The sequence below is a fragment of the Vigna radiata genome, chromosome 5, assembly GCF_000741045.1.
Source record: "Vigna radiata var. radiata cultivar VC1973A chromosome 5, Vradiata_ver6, whole genome shotgun sequence".
In the NCBI taxonomy this organism is placed as follows: domain Eukaryota; kingdom Viridiplantae; phylum Streptophyta; class Magnoliopsida; order Fabales; family Fabaceae; genus Vigna; species Vigna radiata.
In genome coordinates this window covers 24,040,728-24,054,184 of record NC_028355.1, presented here as the reverse complement: position 1 = coordinate 24,054,184, position 13,457 = coordinate 24,040,728, and the positions used below count along the sequence as shown (strand labels likewise).

General features: G+C 31.4%; 3 protein-coding genes across 3 annotated transcripts; all 3 read right to left on the bottom strand.

Annotated features, from left to right (window-relative positions):
• Nucleotides 1-139: 139 nt before the first annotated feature.
• Nucleotides 140-1,936, bottom strand: LOC106761884 (codeine O-demethylase). The gene is made up of 4 exons (XM_014645482.2): nucleotides 1,661-1,936; nucleotides 1,276-1,523; nucleotides 706-1,033; nucleotides 140-403 (listed from the first exon to the last, which is right to left on the bottom strand). The coding sequence occupies exons 1-4, from the start codon at nucleotides 1,904-1,906 to the stop codon at nucleotides 167-169; spliced, it is 1,059 nt and encodes a 352-aa protein (XP_014500968.1). The 5' UTR covers nucleotides 1,907-1,936; the 3' UTR covers nucleotides 140-166.
• Nucleotides 1,937-3,992: 2,056 nt separating this feature from the next.
• On the bottom strand, nucleotides 3,993-6,206 carry LOC106761885 (protein SRG1). Its single transcript, XM_014645483.2, has 4 exons — nucleotides 5,849-6,206; nucleotides 5,263-5,510; nucleotides 4,608-4,935; nucleotides 3,993-4,383 (listed from the first exon to the last, which is right to left on the bottom strand). The coding sequence occupies exons 1-4, from the start codon at nucleotides 6,089-6,091 to the stop codon at nucleotides 4,147-4,149; spliced, it is 1,056 nt and encodes a 351-aa protein (XP_014500969.1). The 5' UTR covers nucleotides 6,092-6,206; the 3' UTR covers nucleotides 3,993-4,146.
• Nucleotides 6,207-6,871: 665 nt separating this feature from the next.
• LOC106762205 (zinc finger protein GIS2) lies at nucleotides 6,872-11,698 on the bottom strand. Its single transcript, XM_014645976.2, has 4 exons — nucleotides 11,543-11,698; nucleotides 9,217-9,430; nucleotides 8,562-8,654; nucleotides 6,872-7,719 (listed from the first exon to the last, which is right to left on the bottom strand). The coding sequence occupies exons 2-4, from the start codon at nucleotides 9,339-9,341 to the stop codon at nucleotides 7,164-7,166; spliced, it is 774 nt and encodes a 257-aa protein (XP_014501462.1). The 5' UTR covers nucleotides 9,342-9,430; nucleotides 11,543-11,698; the 3' UTR covers nucleotides 6,872-7,163.
• Nucleotides 11,699-13,457: the final 1,759 nt, after the last annotated feature.

The window sequence follows — 13,457 nt, the reverse complement described above, 5'->3', positions numbered from 1 at the left end:
ATTAACATTTATCACTAAAAACTTCAACGTCTAATATCGTTAAATTTCACAAAACCAAAATACAAAGAACTAAAAATAAATAAACTTCAATATTATTAATGTTTAAAATATGTTTGTAATTAATTAATAAATACTGATATTATTATATGAGAAAACCATACTAAAATCAAATTTTGAAAGTTTCAATTGCCCTTTTGCCTTGCTGATAATACTTGAGATATAACTCAACATAATTTTTCACTGGTTTGTATAACACTGGCCTTGAATCCTTCACGAGCTTATCCACTACTTTAATCTCTTTCTCTGAGTCTGGAACGAAGAACATTGCCACTGTCAGCCTTTCCTTTTCTGCATTTACCACTGCCCTGTGCATTGGACTCTGGAAATTTCCATTGCTCATTATCTGTTATCATCATTCATCCAATCATCACAAGCCTTTACTCTACATAAATCTAAACTATAACAACACTTATTATATATATATTATATATATATAATGTAAATATGTCTTATATTTAACGAATATTGACTAGTATTAACTGTCGACACCGTATCAATTGTCAATATCTATCAACATTATCAACTGTCAACACCTGTCGACAGTATCTATTGTCGATCATCACATTGACAATTGACACTGTCAATAGTTTCACCTGTCGATAATCATTCGATAGAAAATTCCCAATCACAAAACTTACTTATTACCTCTATTTGATCACCAACAATAATGACAATAGCTTCTGGGATGATAGGAACTTTAAACCACTTATCATCTTTGAGGAGTTGGAAACCTTCTACTTCATTGTCTTGCAACAGAAATGTTATGGTGGAACCATCAGAATGTGTCTTCAAACCGAGAACATGATCAGGCAATGGACATGGAGGGTAGTGGTTCAATCTCAGAAAAGTGTCTCCTCTCTCTCCACATTCATTCAGGAAGCAATCCTCTTCCAAGTTCAGTGACTTTGCCATGGCTTTAAGAATTACTTCACTTAGCAGCTTTATGCTTTCAGTATACTGTAAAACAGTACTCCTGCATTCACACATCCACTCATACAATCTAAATACGCAATTCATGACCAAATACTTACAAACAAAATCCCACATTGAATAAAACAAGAAACAAGAAACGAACAAGAATTTATATACACATAAGATAACTAAAAGTATATCATAAACAAATTTGTGACGACTTAGGCTAAAATCAATATTTCATCATTGTAAATATTTATGTATTGTCTCTCTTTACAATTACTTAGGCTAAAAGTTGAAGACCTGAAATCATGGGGGTTTTGAGGCCAAAATTTGAACTTCCTCTGGTCTTCAGGCAGCACCTTTAGGTATACTCTGTCAGTCCAATCAAGCCTTTGATTTGCTGAATATATTACATCATTGCCATACCCTTCAACATCTTTTGGTTCCCTTGCACATTTTTCCTTTTCTTCCTTTGGAAGTTGAAAGAATTGTTTTGAAACTTCTCTCACTTTGTCAAGAAACGAGTTTTCCATTCCATGGTTTATTGCCTGAGAAACCCAAAAAAAATTATTGTACTAGAAAACTATCATCATACTAATTTCAACCTTCACTCTAATACATTTGTATCAAAGATTGCAGTTCATCTAAATTCAGTGTGTTGTGACATTACTGATAAAAGGGATACCTGAAAACAGCCCCATGAATGAAGCGCATGGCGGAGTTTAGCAAGTTCTCGTTGCGCTGTAGATGGAGATGAGAGAAGAAGAAGATCAAACACGGGAACATTTTCATCATCTTGTGATGGAACAAGAGCATCGCGAAATCCAGCACCACCTTCCTCGTACATGTAATTCTTTAGCAGATTTCGAGGATTCAGCAGCAGTTCTTCGACAGGTTTGCCAATTATCTCTACCACACCGGATTCTGCCATAACAAAATGCTGTAGGAATGAAAAGGTCAACGGGATGAACTTGCCTATAGAAACATGTTTTCATGCTTTTATGTGTTTTTTACAACAGTCGAGTTTTTCTATTTTCATTAATTCTTCTTTTTAGATTAAGTAATGATTCTTCTTTTAACACCAATTTTTGGTTTTTGACTTCTATATACTCAATTAAATAAAAAACGAAATGTTTTATTTTCATACATTATTGTTTAGTATAAATATGGCGTTGATTAGTGTATATATGTTTATGTTATTATATATACTAATTAATATGTTAAATTAAAGGGTAAGATACTTTTTTTTTTCTTTAAACTTTGTTGGAAAATTAAAAATAGTCATTCTTTACAATTTGATCTAATTTAATTCTTCAATTAAAATGTTTGAATTTAGTTTTCTAACTAAATTTTATTAAATTTATTTAATATTTCAAATTTATTTTATGACATTATTTAATATAATTTCACTTCAATATTAATTGAAAAAAACATTAGATATATTTAAGAAATTTTAGTTAAGAAAAAGTTAAATTTACAAAGTTCTAAAAGTAATGAATTAAATAAGTTCAAAATTTAAAAGAATGATTAATTTTAATTTTTACTCAAAATTAAGAAATTAAAAATATATTTAATTCTAAATTAAATTATGAGTTAAGAGAAATATTGATTCCGACTAAAAAAGGATTCTCCATTTTTTTTCACATTTTTCAATTTTAGTTATGGTAATTTCAAAAAATTCCTTTTCAAGTGTTACTTTTTTTTTTAAACATATATTATAATCTTTACACAATTTTTTAGTTTATTATGTTAAGATTACGTATACTATTATATAAATAAGAGATTTCTCTTTCTGGTATTTATATTTTTGTTTCAAATTTAACTATTTAATTGATCGTTTTTTAAATTTAATCGTTTTATATTTAATACTTTTTAAATTTAATCATTTTTTAAATTAAATAAATATAAATCATCTGAAAATATCATTTTTAAAAATTATTTATATTTATTTTTATAATTATAATTTTATTTTATTTATTTTTATTGTAAAAAAATAAACAAATATTCGTACTTATAAAGAAAACTGTAAAAATGTATTATTATTATTGTTAAAAGTAAAATATGTGAACATATATTAAAACGAATATGCATTAAAAAAATATTATAACAAGTGGAAAATTTGTATATTAACAAGTGAAAACACATTGTTTTGAGTAGAATTATTTTTCATTATATTAAAATAACATAACTTAAAAAAAAAAAGGAAAAGGAAAAAATAAACAATTATGCATTTACTTATTTTAGTCGATGAAATGTATAATGTTTTTTTAATAAAAGAATTGTAGGATTATATATTTTATCAAATAAAAAAAATTAGTTTAATTTGACAATCTGTAAATTTATCTCATTAAAAAATAAGCTAAAAATAAGGTCGTGGATAAAGAAAATAGTGGTAATAACAAAAGTAAAATATCTTATATCATAAAAGGATACACCCATAATTTTTCTAGTGTCATCTTTTAATTAGATTTTTTTACTTTTCCATAAATAAAATTAAATTAATTATTAATTTAATAAAATAAATAATTGAATGTCTTCTCTTTATTTCAGAATACTATGTAATTTAAAATAAAATTAAATAACATAATTTTTTTACATTATTTTTATAAATTATATATTAAATGATATTCATTTTTTAATTTTATAATTAATTATTCATAAAAGTAATAAGAATATAAAACATAAAATTTATACATAATAAAATTATAGAATACACGTCAACACATTCACAACATGTAAATTATTACTTCAACCCACAATGATATTATTATAGTCATTGATACAATTGTTATTATTATCATCATTTCATTTTACTACTATTATGGTGACAAACGTATAGTCTAGATCTCGACCATCGGTTTGTTCGTATGAAAAAATGAATCTCAATATTTTGAGAATAATATATCAATTGACTTTCAGCATATAGATTCTCTGGTCCAACATAAAAAATTCGTAGAAAGAACATGATGCAAAAGAGTGAAGAGATAAACTGAGAGTGAAGTTGCAGGTAAATGCAGTTATTTTTAAAGGGCTGCTCAGAATAAAACTTGTATACCTTTCATCAAGCATTTAGAATGCAGTTTATAGCAGGGATCATAACTTGAAATTTGGCTGCATCTTTGTTCTGTTTTATTTAACCAAATCAGGAAAAACATTAGACTTAATCAAAACCTAAATCTTTGAAGCTTCCATTGGTCTCTTCCCTTGCTGGTAATATTGGAAATAGATCTCAACATAATTTTTGACGGGTCTGTATAATATTGGCCTTGTCTCGTCCACTAGCTTATCCAACGGTTTGATCACTTTTTCTGGATCCGGGATGCAGAACATTGCTGCTGTTAGCCTTTCCTTCTCTTTATTTATCACTACCCTGTGCACAGGGCTCCGGAAAATCCCATTGCTCATTATCTGTTGTTAGTCACATTCAAACCAATTCTCACTCAATCCTTCCTTTCTGTCATGTTAGCATGCACAAAACTTTCTTTGCATGAATTAAATGATGAAATTTCATTGAAAAATGATGGAACAGTTATAATATGTGCATCAATTAAAAAAAGGTAAAATATATTTTAAGTCTTTAACTAGAATAATCACAAAAGTTTAACTAGAATAAAAAACTTAAAAGCTATTACCTCTATTTGATCACCAACATTAATTAAGAGAGCATTAGGGATGATTGGAACTTTAAACCACTGATCATCTTTGAGGACTTGGAGGCCTTCTACTTCTTTATCTTGCAACAGAAAAGTAATGGTGGATCCATCTGCATGTGGCTTGACGCCTAGAACATGATCAGGGATTGGACATGGAGGGTAATAGTTAAACCTCAGAAACATATTAGATCTCTCTCCGGTTTCATTTAGGAAGGAATTTTCTTCCAAATTCAATGACTTAGCCATGGCCTTAAGGATTACTTCACTTAGCAGCCTTAGGCTTTCGGTATATTGTAGGACAGTACTCCTGCATTGAGATATACCTAGTGTGATTAATAGGAGAGAATGTTTGCGTCGCTAGTACAAGAGAAATGGATGAATTTTCTTATTACTTTTCTAAAACTGATAATGCCATGTACAAGTCTAATTTAATCAGATAAACTCATTAATTATATGAAAATAAAAGAAAAGAATGATGCTTACCATAAGTTAAAACCAATTCACATATATATATTTTTTATATAAATATTTAAGAAGAAATCTTTCATAAACATAAAAGTCTATATGCATTTAAGTTTTTGCTGGAAATAACTGGCTATTGTTATTGAGAGGCAGAAGTGACAAGAATGTATACCTGAAATCATCAGGGCTTTGAGGCCAAAATTTGAACTGCCTCTGATCTTCAGGTAGGACCTTAAGGTACACTCTGTCAGTCCAATCAAGCCTTTGCTGCTTTGAATATATTATATCATTTCCATATCCTTCGATATCGTTTGGTTCCCTTGCACATTTTTTCTTTTCTTCCTTTGGAAGTTCAAAGAACTGCTTTGAAACTTCCCTCACCTTGTCCAGAAATGAGCTTTCCATTCCATGGTTTATTGCCTGAATCCCACAAAATAATTGAGAATAACAGAAAATGAAGTCATCCTTAACTTCAGTGTCTAACTCTAATATTTTCTTTGATATTGTATGATTTTACAAACTCATGAAGAAAGCAACTCGACTACATTTACCCATAACCTGAAATTACTAAATTCTAAGCTTACTCCCCGATACACTTTTACCATAAAATGAACTTTTCTTGTAACTTTGTAGCTTGAAATAAATTTTATTCAATAAACCATTAAAAAAATGGGTATCTTAATTAGTTACACTGTGTTTCTTTCTAGAGTGTTGTGACGATTAAAAGAGATGATGTTTAGATTAGTAGAAAGGGGTACCTGAAAGCAGCCCCATGAATGGAGTGCGTGGTGAAGTTTTGCAAGTTCTTGTTGTGCTGTGAATGGAGATGAGAGGCGATGGAGATCGATCACAGGAATATCGTCATCCTGTGATGGCAAAAGAGCATCTCGAAATCCAGAACCACCTTCCTCGTAAATGTAATTTTTTGGCATATTTTGAGGATTCAACACCAACTCTTGGACGGGTGTCCCAGCTATCTCTACGTCGCCCGATTCCGCCATTACTGGTAATGTTCTGTGGATAGAAAGGTCAACGCGATGAACTTGGGAATGGGCTCGCTTTTATGATGTCTTCGGCCGTCGCTATTGACCCACGTCATGCTTCTCTAATATATCCCTACTTTTTCAAATAACGACACGTATCGTTTGTGTCAATGAATATAAAAAGGAAGAATATCAAGATTTTCTTATCTTTAAAAAAAATTATAAAATAAAATCAGTCTTCTTTTACCACGGTTTTTTTTTTTTCGATAAACATCAATCGGTTGAAAAATAAAACCTAACGAGAAAATGTAAAAAAAGCTGTCACATGTAACCAACATTTATTGAAAAAAATAAAAAATAGGACTGATTTGTGTCCTTGAAGTAGCACGGGTACATGTTAAGCCGTTTTGTTTAATCTCACATTTCTAAAAGAGATTTCAGGTATTCTTTTTGAGATAACTGACGAATGCTTATTTTATTGTTAGAAGCGCTTTAGCGATTTATGGAACAATTTATAGTTGTGAAATCTAATGGATAAATCACTCATATATTTGAAAATAAGAATAGTTATCACCACTAAGTCCAGAGTTTAAAACCACGTCTTACAACCCAATTAACTAATAAGGGCCTCGTACAGTCTTGAAATATATAATATAATGTCAAAGACAAAATGGCTAAAGGAAATTAAAAATTTATTTCATTATTTAGGCTGTTTTTTTGTCTTAAAAATAATTTCATCGGCACACATTGCTTAGGCTAATTTTAAAAAAATTTACATATACTGACAATAAATAAATATAAGCACCCATTAAATACCTGTAATGCCCTAGACAAAAAAAGAAACGTCATTAGGTAACTCTGAAAGCATACAATACCAGGTCTTCCAGAAGTAGCAAATTATTATTCCTAGCACAAGCACGATATCATAAACTATAAATGGCCGATAAATTGGCATCATTGTCATGTCTCTCTAGCAAATTGAAAATAATTAAAAGCCAAACACATACTCTACCAGGACTCATGAATCTGTCTTTGGCAAGAAAATCATAGAAAAAACATCCATATTACGGAACGCATAAATTTCCATCCATCAATACCTCCTGGGGTAGCGATCCATAAACCGACCTGAAGGGCACTCATATGCCAGGTGACCACGACCTCCACAATTGTGGCAAATCATCAAGGGGCCCATGCAATCCCTGCTCATGTGACCTAATTGCTGACAGTTCCTGCAAATAACATCCCGGTAACCACCACCACCACCACCACGAGCTCCACCGCCTCCACCACTACTGCGATCTCCAATAACATTGGCTTTTGGACACTGTCTAGCCACATGCCCAGAAACATTGCACAAGTTACAAATAGGATCGTTAGGACAATCACGTGCCAAGTGGCCTGTCTTCCTACAGTTGTTGCATGCCTTCTCATTCGTACATTCAGCTGCTATGTGGCCCTGCTTATAACAGTTGTTGCACAACCTTAAGTCTCCAGGAGGCATTGGAGGAGCGGTGCATTCCCTAGCACGGTGTCCAGCTTTACCACAGGTATGGCAAATTCCCTCATTTGGACAATTACTGGCCATGTGGCCAGGTTCTTTACAGTTCCAGCAGAGTGACTTTGTGGTACATTCAGAAGCAATGTGCCTGATCAAACATTTAAATCCAGAAAAGTAAGCCCCAGTCACCAGATATGGTATAATTGAGAATTTGAGTTCGCAAAATCCGATAGAAATAGATAAGAAAAAAGATAACCCTTTTTTTAAAATTCGGATTTGAAAGTTGTAAAGTCAAACAACAAAAGTTTCAAAAACGAATCAAAGAGCAGGTAAAGGAAAAGAGAGTCTGGCTACAAGAAGTGGCAGAGGTACCATTACAATGACCAACAAAAAGTCATCATGGCAACACTAAGGCGCTCACGCACATACTACCATCAGATGCCGGAAGCAAAATTATTTTCACCCACAGAAAACATGAAGAACATGTCACATAGTTGCAATATAAATTTGGATAGAACTAATACAATACAATAGTTTACAGATAAACACTTGGAATTTAAAGATGCCGTTGTGAGATGGAACCTAACAGGTGAATTAAGGGAAATAACTTTTAAAAAAAATTCAGACAACATAATAGACACTAAAAGTTGCAATGCTTCGACAATATACAGAAAAAGAAAATTCTTGAAATGAAGTTCAGTGTCATCCTTGAAAAGAAGATAAATGCAGAAAAAAGGAGAAATTGAACTTTAGGAACAGAAGTGAAACCACATTGTCCTAACATATAAATAAAAATAAACAGAAGGTGAATGATAATAGGCATGTTGCTGAAAGTTAACCACAGTCAAATTGAGCAAGAATAAAACTATTACTGCCAGGTAAACGAATTTCACTGCAGAATTATCAGCAGAAGAAGTGTGACTAAAGCATAATCATGTTAATTGAAATCTGAATACTCGAACTTTAAAAAATACTGAATGGATTTCATACCCAGGGAGGCCACAGTTGTGGCAGATTGCAACATTAGGGCATTCCCTTGCATAATGACCAGGCCTCTTGCAGTTCTTGCACAGATTGTCTCGGCTGACAAAAAAAACTCAAATTAGTGTTGCCACTGTAAGAAATGCATGCTGGTGTTTGAAATCCTAAAAGGGTGTGTAAATAACCCCTTCTTCTTGACAGTCAAAAGCCTGTCACTTCAGTTCCAAACTAATCGAAGCAGACAGAACGAGAATGCATACCACAAGAAAAGAAAATAAATGGGGCATAATTAAGGTTTTACAAACAGAATAATAAAGATTCAGAGCCTCTTCTACCAAAAGCATACTCCAATCTTCTTCAACAGTAAGAAATGCATGCTCGTGTTTCAAATCCTAAAAGGCTGTGTAAATACACACCCTTCTGCTTGACATTCAAAAGCCTATCACTTAAGTTCCAAACTAATCAAAGCAGCAGCCAGAACGAAGAATGCACACCACAAGAACAGAAAATAAATGGGATATAATTAGGGTTTTACAAATAGCATAATAAAGATTCAAAGCCTCTTCTACCAAAAGCATACTCCAATCTTCTTCACCTGCCCCTACCAATGCATTTAAGTAGAAAAGAAATACAGCAAATAAATAGTTAAATTCCAAAAGAAAACCTGAAACCCCGACGTGAATCTCTCCTGTAAGGTGCATCACGGTAGGAAAATCGATCAGATCGGATCTTACGGTCCATTGGGCTCCTGCTTCTGCTCCGGCTCCTGCTGCGGCTGTCTGAACTCATTTTCACCTTTTTTCTTTCCTACCCTCAACCACAACTGATCAGCAAAACCACCTCCACCACAACCAACACCACCAGCCACCGCCTCCTTCCTGTCCACATCACAACCAACATCCAATATCATCCTTAAGCCAACTAGCCAAGGCAAACCCCCTACCTCCCCTTCAAAATATAAAAACCGCAAATTCCAACAGTATAGAACATGAAATTTTCAAAATGCAATCCATCTCACATTCACATCAATCAAATACCACTGCACTCAGCACCAAAAAATTGATAGCGAGCCCCTGGGCACCATTCTTCATAATATTCACGTGCTTCCCACAAATAATATATTCCCAACATAAGATCACTCTACCTTTGAAAAAAACAGCAGAAAGCACATCACTTCATCTTTCGGCGAAGCTGACCCAATAGAGAAGAGGGATAAGGTAAAATAATGAACCACAAAGAAAGGCATCTGGAGGCATGGTTTTAGTTTGGTGAATGGTGAAAAACTATTATCCTGTAGAGTCAATGGAGGAATAAAATAAAGAAAATGACCACTGAGAAAAGAAAGGAGACAAACATGGTTATAGACAGCTACATCTTGCTAACGGAAAAATACGGGTGCCTTTAAATGAAAATAAGTTCTTCAGCAGACTTCCCTACTAATAAGAACAACCGTCCCCATGTTGATTAGGAGTTATATGGGACCAGGTGAACCCCATCCAACATTACATCTACCTATTATTTGCATCACCACCATATTTAAAGCGAAAATTGCACAAATCTTTCCCTAGAAGGTCCAGGTTGCCATGAACCAGCATTCCAAAAGACTTAAGGTGTCGAACAAAAGCATGTGAATTGTTTTTATATGTCTAGAATGCCCGTTACCGCAAGAGATTTTCCATCTTGAACATGGACAATGCTCCAGAACTTGTCCCACCTTGTGCAAACATTTGAATTTTATTTAGAAGAAAAGAAAGGAGCTGCTAAGGACCACTGAGCTGACAAAATGGTCATAGAATCTCTGATACTACATCATGAATCAACAACTATAACAATAACTTAAGCTTTAAGTATATGTATGTGAATGGTTCTGAGTCTAACATGGACTTAAAAAGGCAATAATAAAAACTCATTGTGTGGCTATAGGACAGATTCAGTTACACTGCTGGAGAAACCATTGCAGCTGTGGGATTTTTTCCCTTTTTAGTCTATGTACTAGACATAAAATTGAGATGGGAATCCACTAAACAGTTTTTCAGAAATATTTTGATCCTTGTCAATGGACTTATCATAGCGTATAGGACTCATTATATTCGTGAATTAAAACCACAAAATCCATAGTATTGTACAAAGGCGACTGATATTATATATCTGGGCATGTTCAAATTTGGCAAAGTGATGGAAGCAGTTGGACCACAGTATTGTGTGGATCTATTTACTCATTAAATTCTCTGTTATATGAAAGGAAAGTGCAGGAAATAAAAATTAAATTTCATGAAGAGACTTTAAATTTCAAACCAGGTTCCATATTCCATCTAAATGTCTAGAAAAATTATCATAATGTCATGATATTGTTTGTGGGTGGTAATAATAGAATGGGACACAAATATGCAGAGAAATGTACAGAACCATAAAAATACACACAAAAGTCACAAATTACCACACGACAGATTTGCGTAGGACATATACAAATTAAATGTCCTCGATTAGTTATTCCAAATAAAATACTATTCCAAAATTAATCAGCTCCAGAAGTCAAACATTTCATCCCTGGAATTCCACTTACCAGTTCCCACAATCCACCACAGCTTGAAATTAATTTCTCACAAAACGTCACGTGCATACATCCGAGCAAAGTTGTTTTCCGACACTGGGAAAACAATTCAATCTTACACGTAGATCGTCAACCATTACCAGGAAAAAACACAGCAAACATCGTAAATGATTTGCGTTCAAACCTAAATTTACAGATTCGATATCCAAAGCCTGAGAAATTCAGATTACGGTCACGCCACAGGTAATAACAAAAAACGAACTTTCAAGCATCGATGCCGGGAAATGGGGTAAAAGGGAGTAAATCTTAGACGAATCGACAAAGACGTAAGATGAATCAGAAGCGGATTTAAATTTAACCCTAACCCTAACCTAGAGTCACGTCCAATTGAATAAATATTAATAATAAAGCAAAAGTAAAGAGGGATTAAGGGAAGAACCTGAGAGAGCTACGGTCAAAACCCTGGATGAAATCCGTGGATAGGTTATTTGCAACTCTACTTAATCAGAAGTTGATTTATCTAGCGCTCTATTTCCAACAGAGCAGCCGCAAGGGTTTCTTTTGTTCTCTGTTAGAGTCGGGAAGGAGGCATATAAATAGTATCACGTTAGTCACAATGCATGGTCTCCCTTCTCTTAGTTAATTTTTGTTTAATCATAAAAATTACTGTTTTAGATTTTTAGAACTGACATGTATCTATAAAAGTTTGAGTTTATAAGTTTTAATATATATATATATATATATATTAGGAAAACACATGAGTATGGGATTTTTATTTTTAATAAAAGTGATAATAAATTATTATTGTTATTATTATAATTGTAATATTAAATAAAAATAGTTTTTATAATTTATTATATTTTTTTCTTATTTTGTAGCTAATTTTATAATTTAAAAAATAGATAAATATAAAAAGGGGTTAAATCGAAAATATATTAATTTAAAAAAGTCACTTAAATAATAAAATTAATAAAATAATTGTTTTTATTTAAAATATAAACAAATATAAAATTAAAATAACAGTCTTCTATATATAATTATATATAGAAAGTAAAGTTAAAAAACAAATATAAACACAAAAATAAAGTCTTTTACGTGTGTGTATATATATAATAATAATAAAAATAAATAAATAAAAGGTAACGTAAAATAATTTAAAAGTCTATATTGTGATATTTTTAAAAGGAAAATATATAAATATTTTGTATAATAAAAACCTCTCCATTATAGTTTTTTTTATAGGATATGGTATTCTTCTTATTTTCTAAACTTGATTTCGCATGATATTTAAATTAGTATATAATTTAGAAACATTTTTATTTAGATTTTGTAAAAACTGAAAAATAGTTATAAAATTGATAAAGTGTTTTAAATAATGAAATTATATTATTTTAATATTAAATATAAAAAGGATAAATAAAAAGTCAGTTAAAATATTTCATTACTTAAAATACATATTATATATATGTAATTTTTTCTTTCAATATCTTTTTTGTTCTCTTTTCAAATTTTAATACTTAAGTTTTCTCTTTTGAATATTGAAATGTGTCTATGTGATAATAGTAGCAATATTTTTTTTTCAATCTTATCATATTTTTCAAAATAGTATATCGTTTTGATTTTCTTTTTCCTTGATAATGTAAATTTTTTCTATGTAATAAATCTTATGTTGCATATATCTTTGTAGTTTTTTAGTATATTTTATGTTTATTAATGTTTTGAACCTCATATTTGATTATGATTTAGTAATATGTGGTTGTAGATAGAATTCTCTTGATTAAGAGAAATTTTTTTTTTTTTCATTTTATCTCTTGAAGGTGTTTGAGTTTCTATGAGGCATGGAAGATATATGTTTCTTTATGAGGCTTTGAGAAAATCCATTAAATATTAATTAATGTGCTTTTATTAGAAAAATTAACTGAGTCATTGAATATATAAGTTGTTGACAAACCTTATGACATGGTAGTATGATTGAAATATATATAAATGCATATGATCTAAAACTATAAAAGTATTACTATGAAGATTTGTCGAATGTTATCTCTTTTGATCGCTTAAGTTGTTGTGTTTAAGGTTATAATTGGTTAGAAAGTGCTATTAATTTTGAAACAACGAAAATGGACAATCTTTTGTTGCTTTTTGTCTGATTTAGGGATTTTAACATGTGAAATTGCAAAAGAATGTGTTTGGGAATGAACTTGGGGTTTGAAGTATGTTTTCGAGTCATTTAAGACTTGTTTAGCTATTCTGTTCACAAAAACCTGGTTTGAACATATGAAATTTGTTTGGTTGTATTTAGATGGGCTAAATTCTATAACAAGTGAGAAAAATGGTATTCCCTTTGAGTAAAAAAC

What these genes read in the sequence shown, in the direction of transcription:
- LOC106761885 (XM_014645483.2), bottom strand. Translation starts at nt 6,091, where the DNA reads ATGGCGGAATCGGGCGACGTAGAGATAGCTGGGACACCCGTCCAAGAG. An exon ending in ATTCATGGGGCTGCTTTCAG is followed by an intron (nt 5,511 to 5,848) that starts GTACCCCTTTCT and finishes TGTGGGATTCAG; the next exon opens with GCAATAAACCATGGAATGGA. An exon ending in CAAAGCCCTGATGATTTCAG is followed by an intron (nt 4,936 to 5,262) that starts GTATACATTCTT and finishes ATCTCAATGCAG; the next exon opens with GAGTACTGTCCTACAATATA.
- LOC106761884 (XM_014645482.2), bottom strand. Translation starts at nt 1,906, where the DNA reads ATGGCAGAATCCGGTGTGGTAGAGATAATTGGCAAACCTGTCGAAGAA. An exon ending in ATTCATGGGGCTGTTTTCAG is followed by an intron (nt 1,524 to 1,660) that starts GTATCCCTTTTA and finishes TGGGTTTCTCAG; the next exon opens with GCAATAAACCATGGAATGGA. An exon ending in CAAAACCCCCATGATTTCAG is followed by an intron (nt 1,034 to 1,275) that starts GTCTTCAACTTT and finishes GTGTGAATGCAG; the next exon opens with GAGTACTGTTTTACAGTATA.
- LOC106762205 (XM_014645976.2), bottom strand. Translation starts at nt 9,341, where the DNA reads ATGAGTTCAGACAGCCGCAGCAGGAGCCGGAGCAGAAGCAGGAGCCCA. An exon ending in GATTCACGTCGGGGTTTCAG is followed by an intron (nt 8,655 to 9,216) that starts GTTTTCTTTTGG and finishes TTTTTTTGTCAG; the next exon opens with CCGAGACAATCTGTGCAAGA. An exon ending in CACAACTGTGGCCTCCCTGG is followed by an intron (nt 7,720 to 8,561) that starts GTATGAAATCCA and finishes ATGTTTGATCAG; the next exon opens with GCACATTGCTTCTGAATGTA.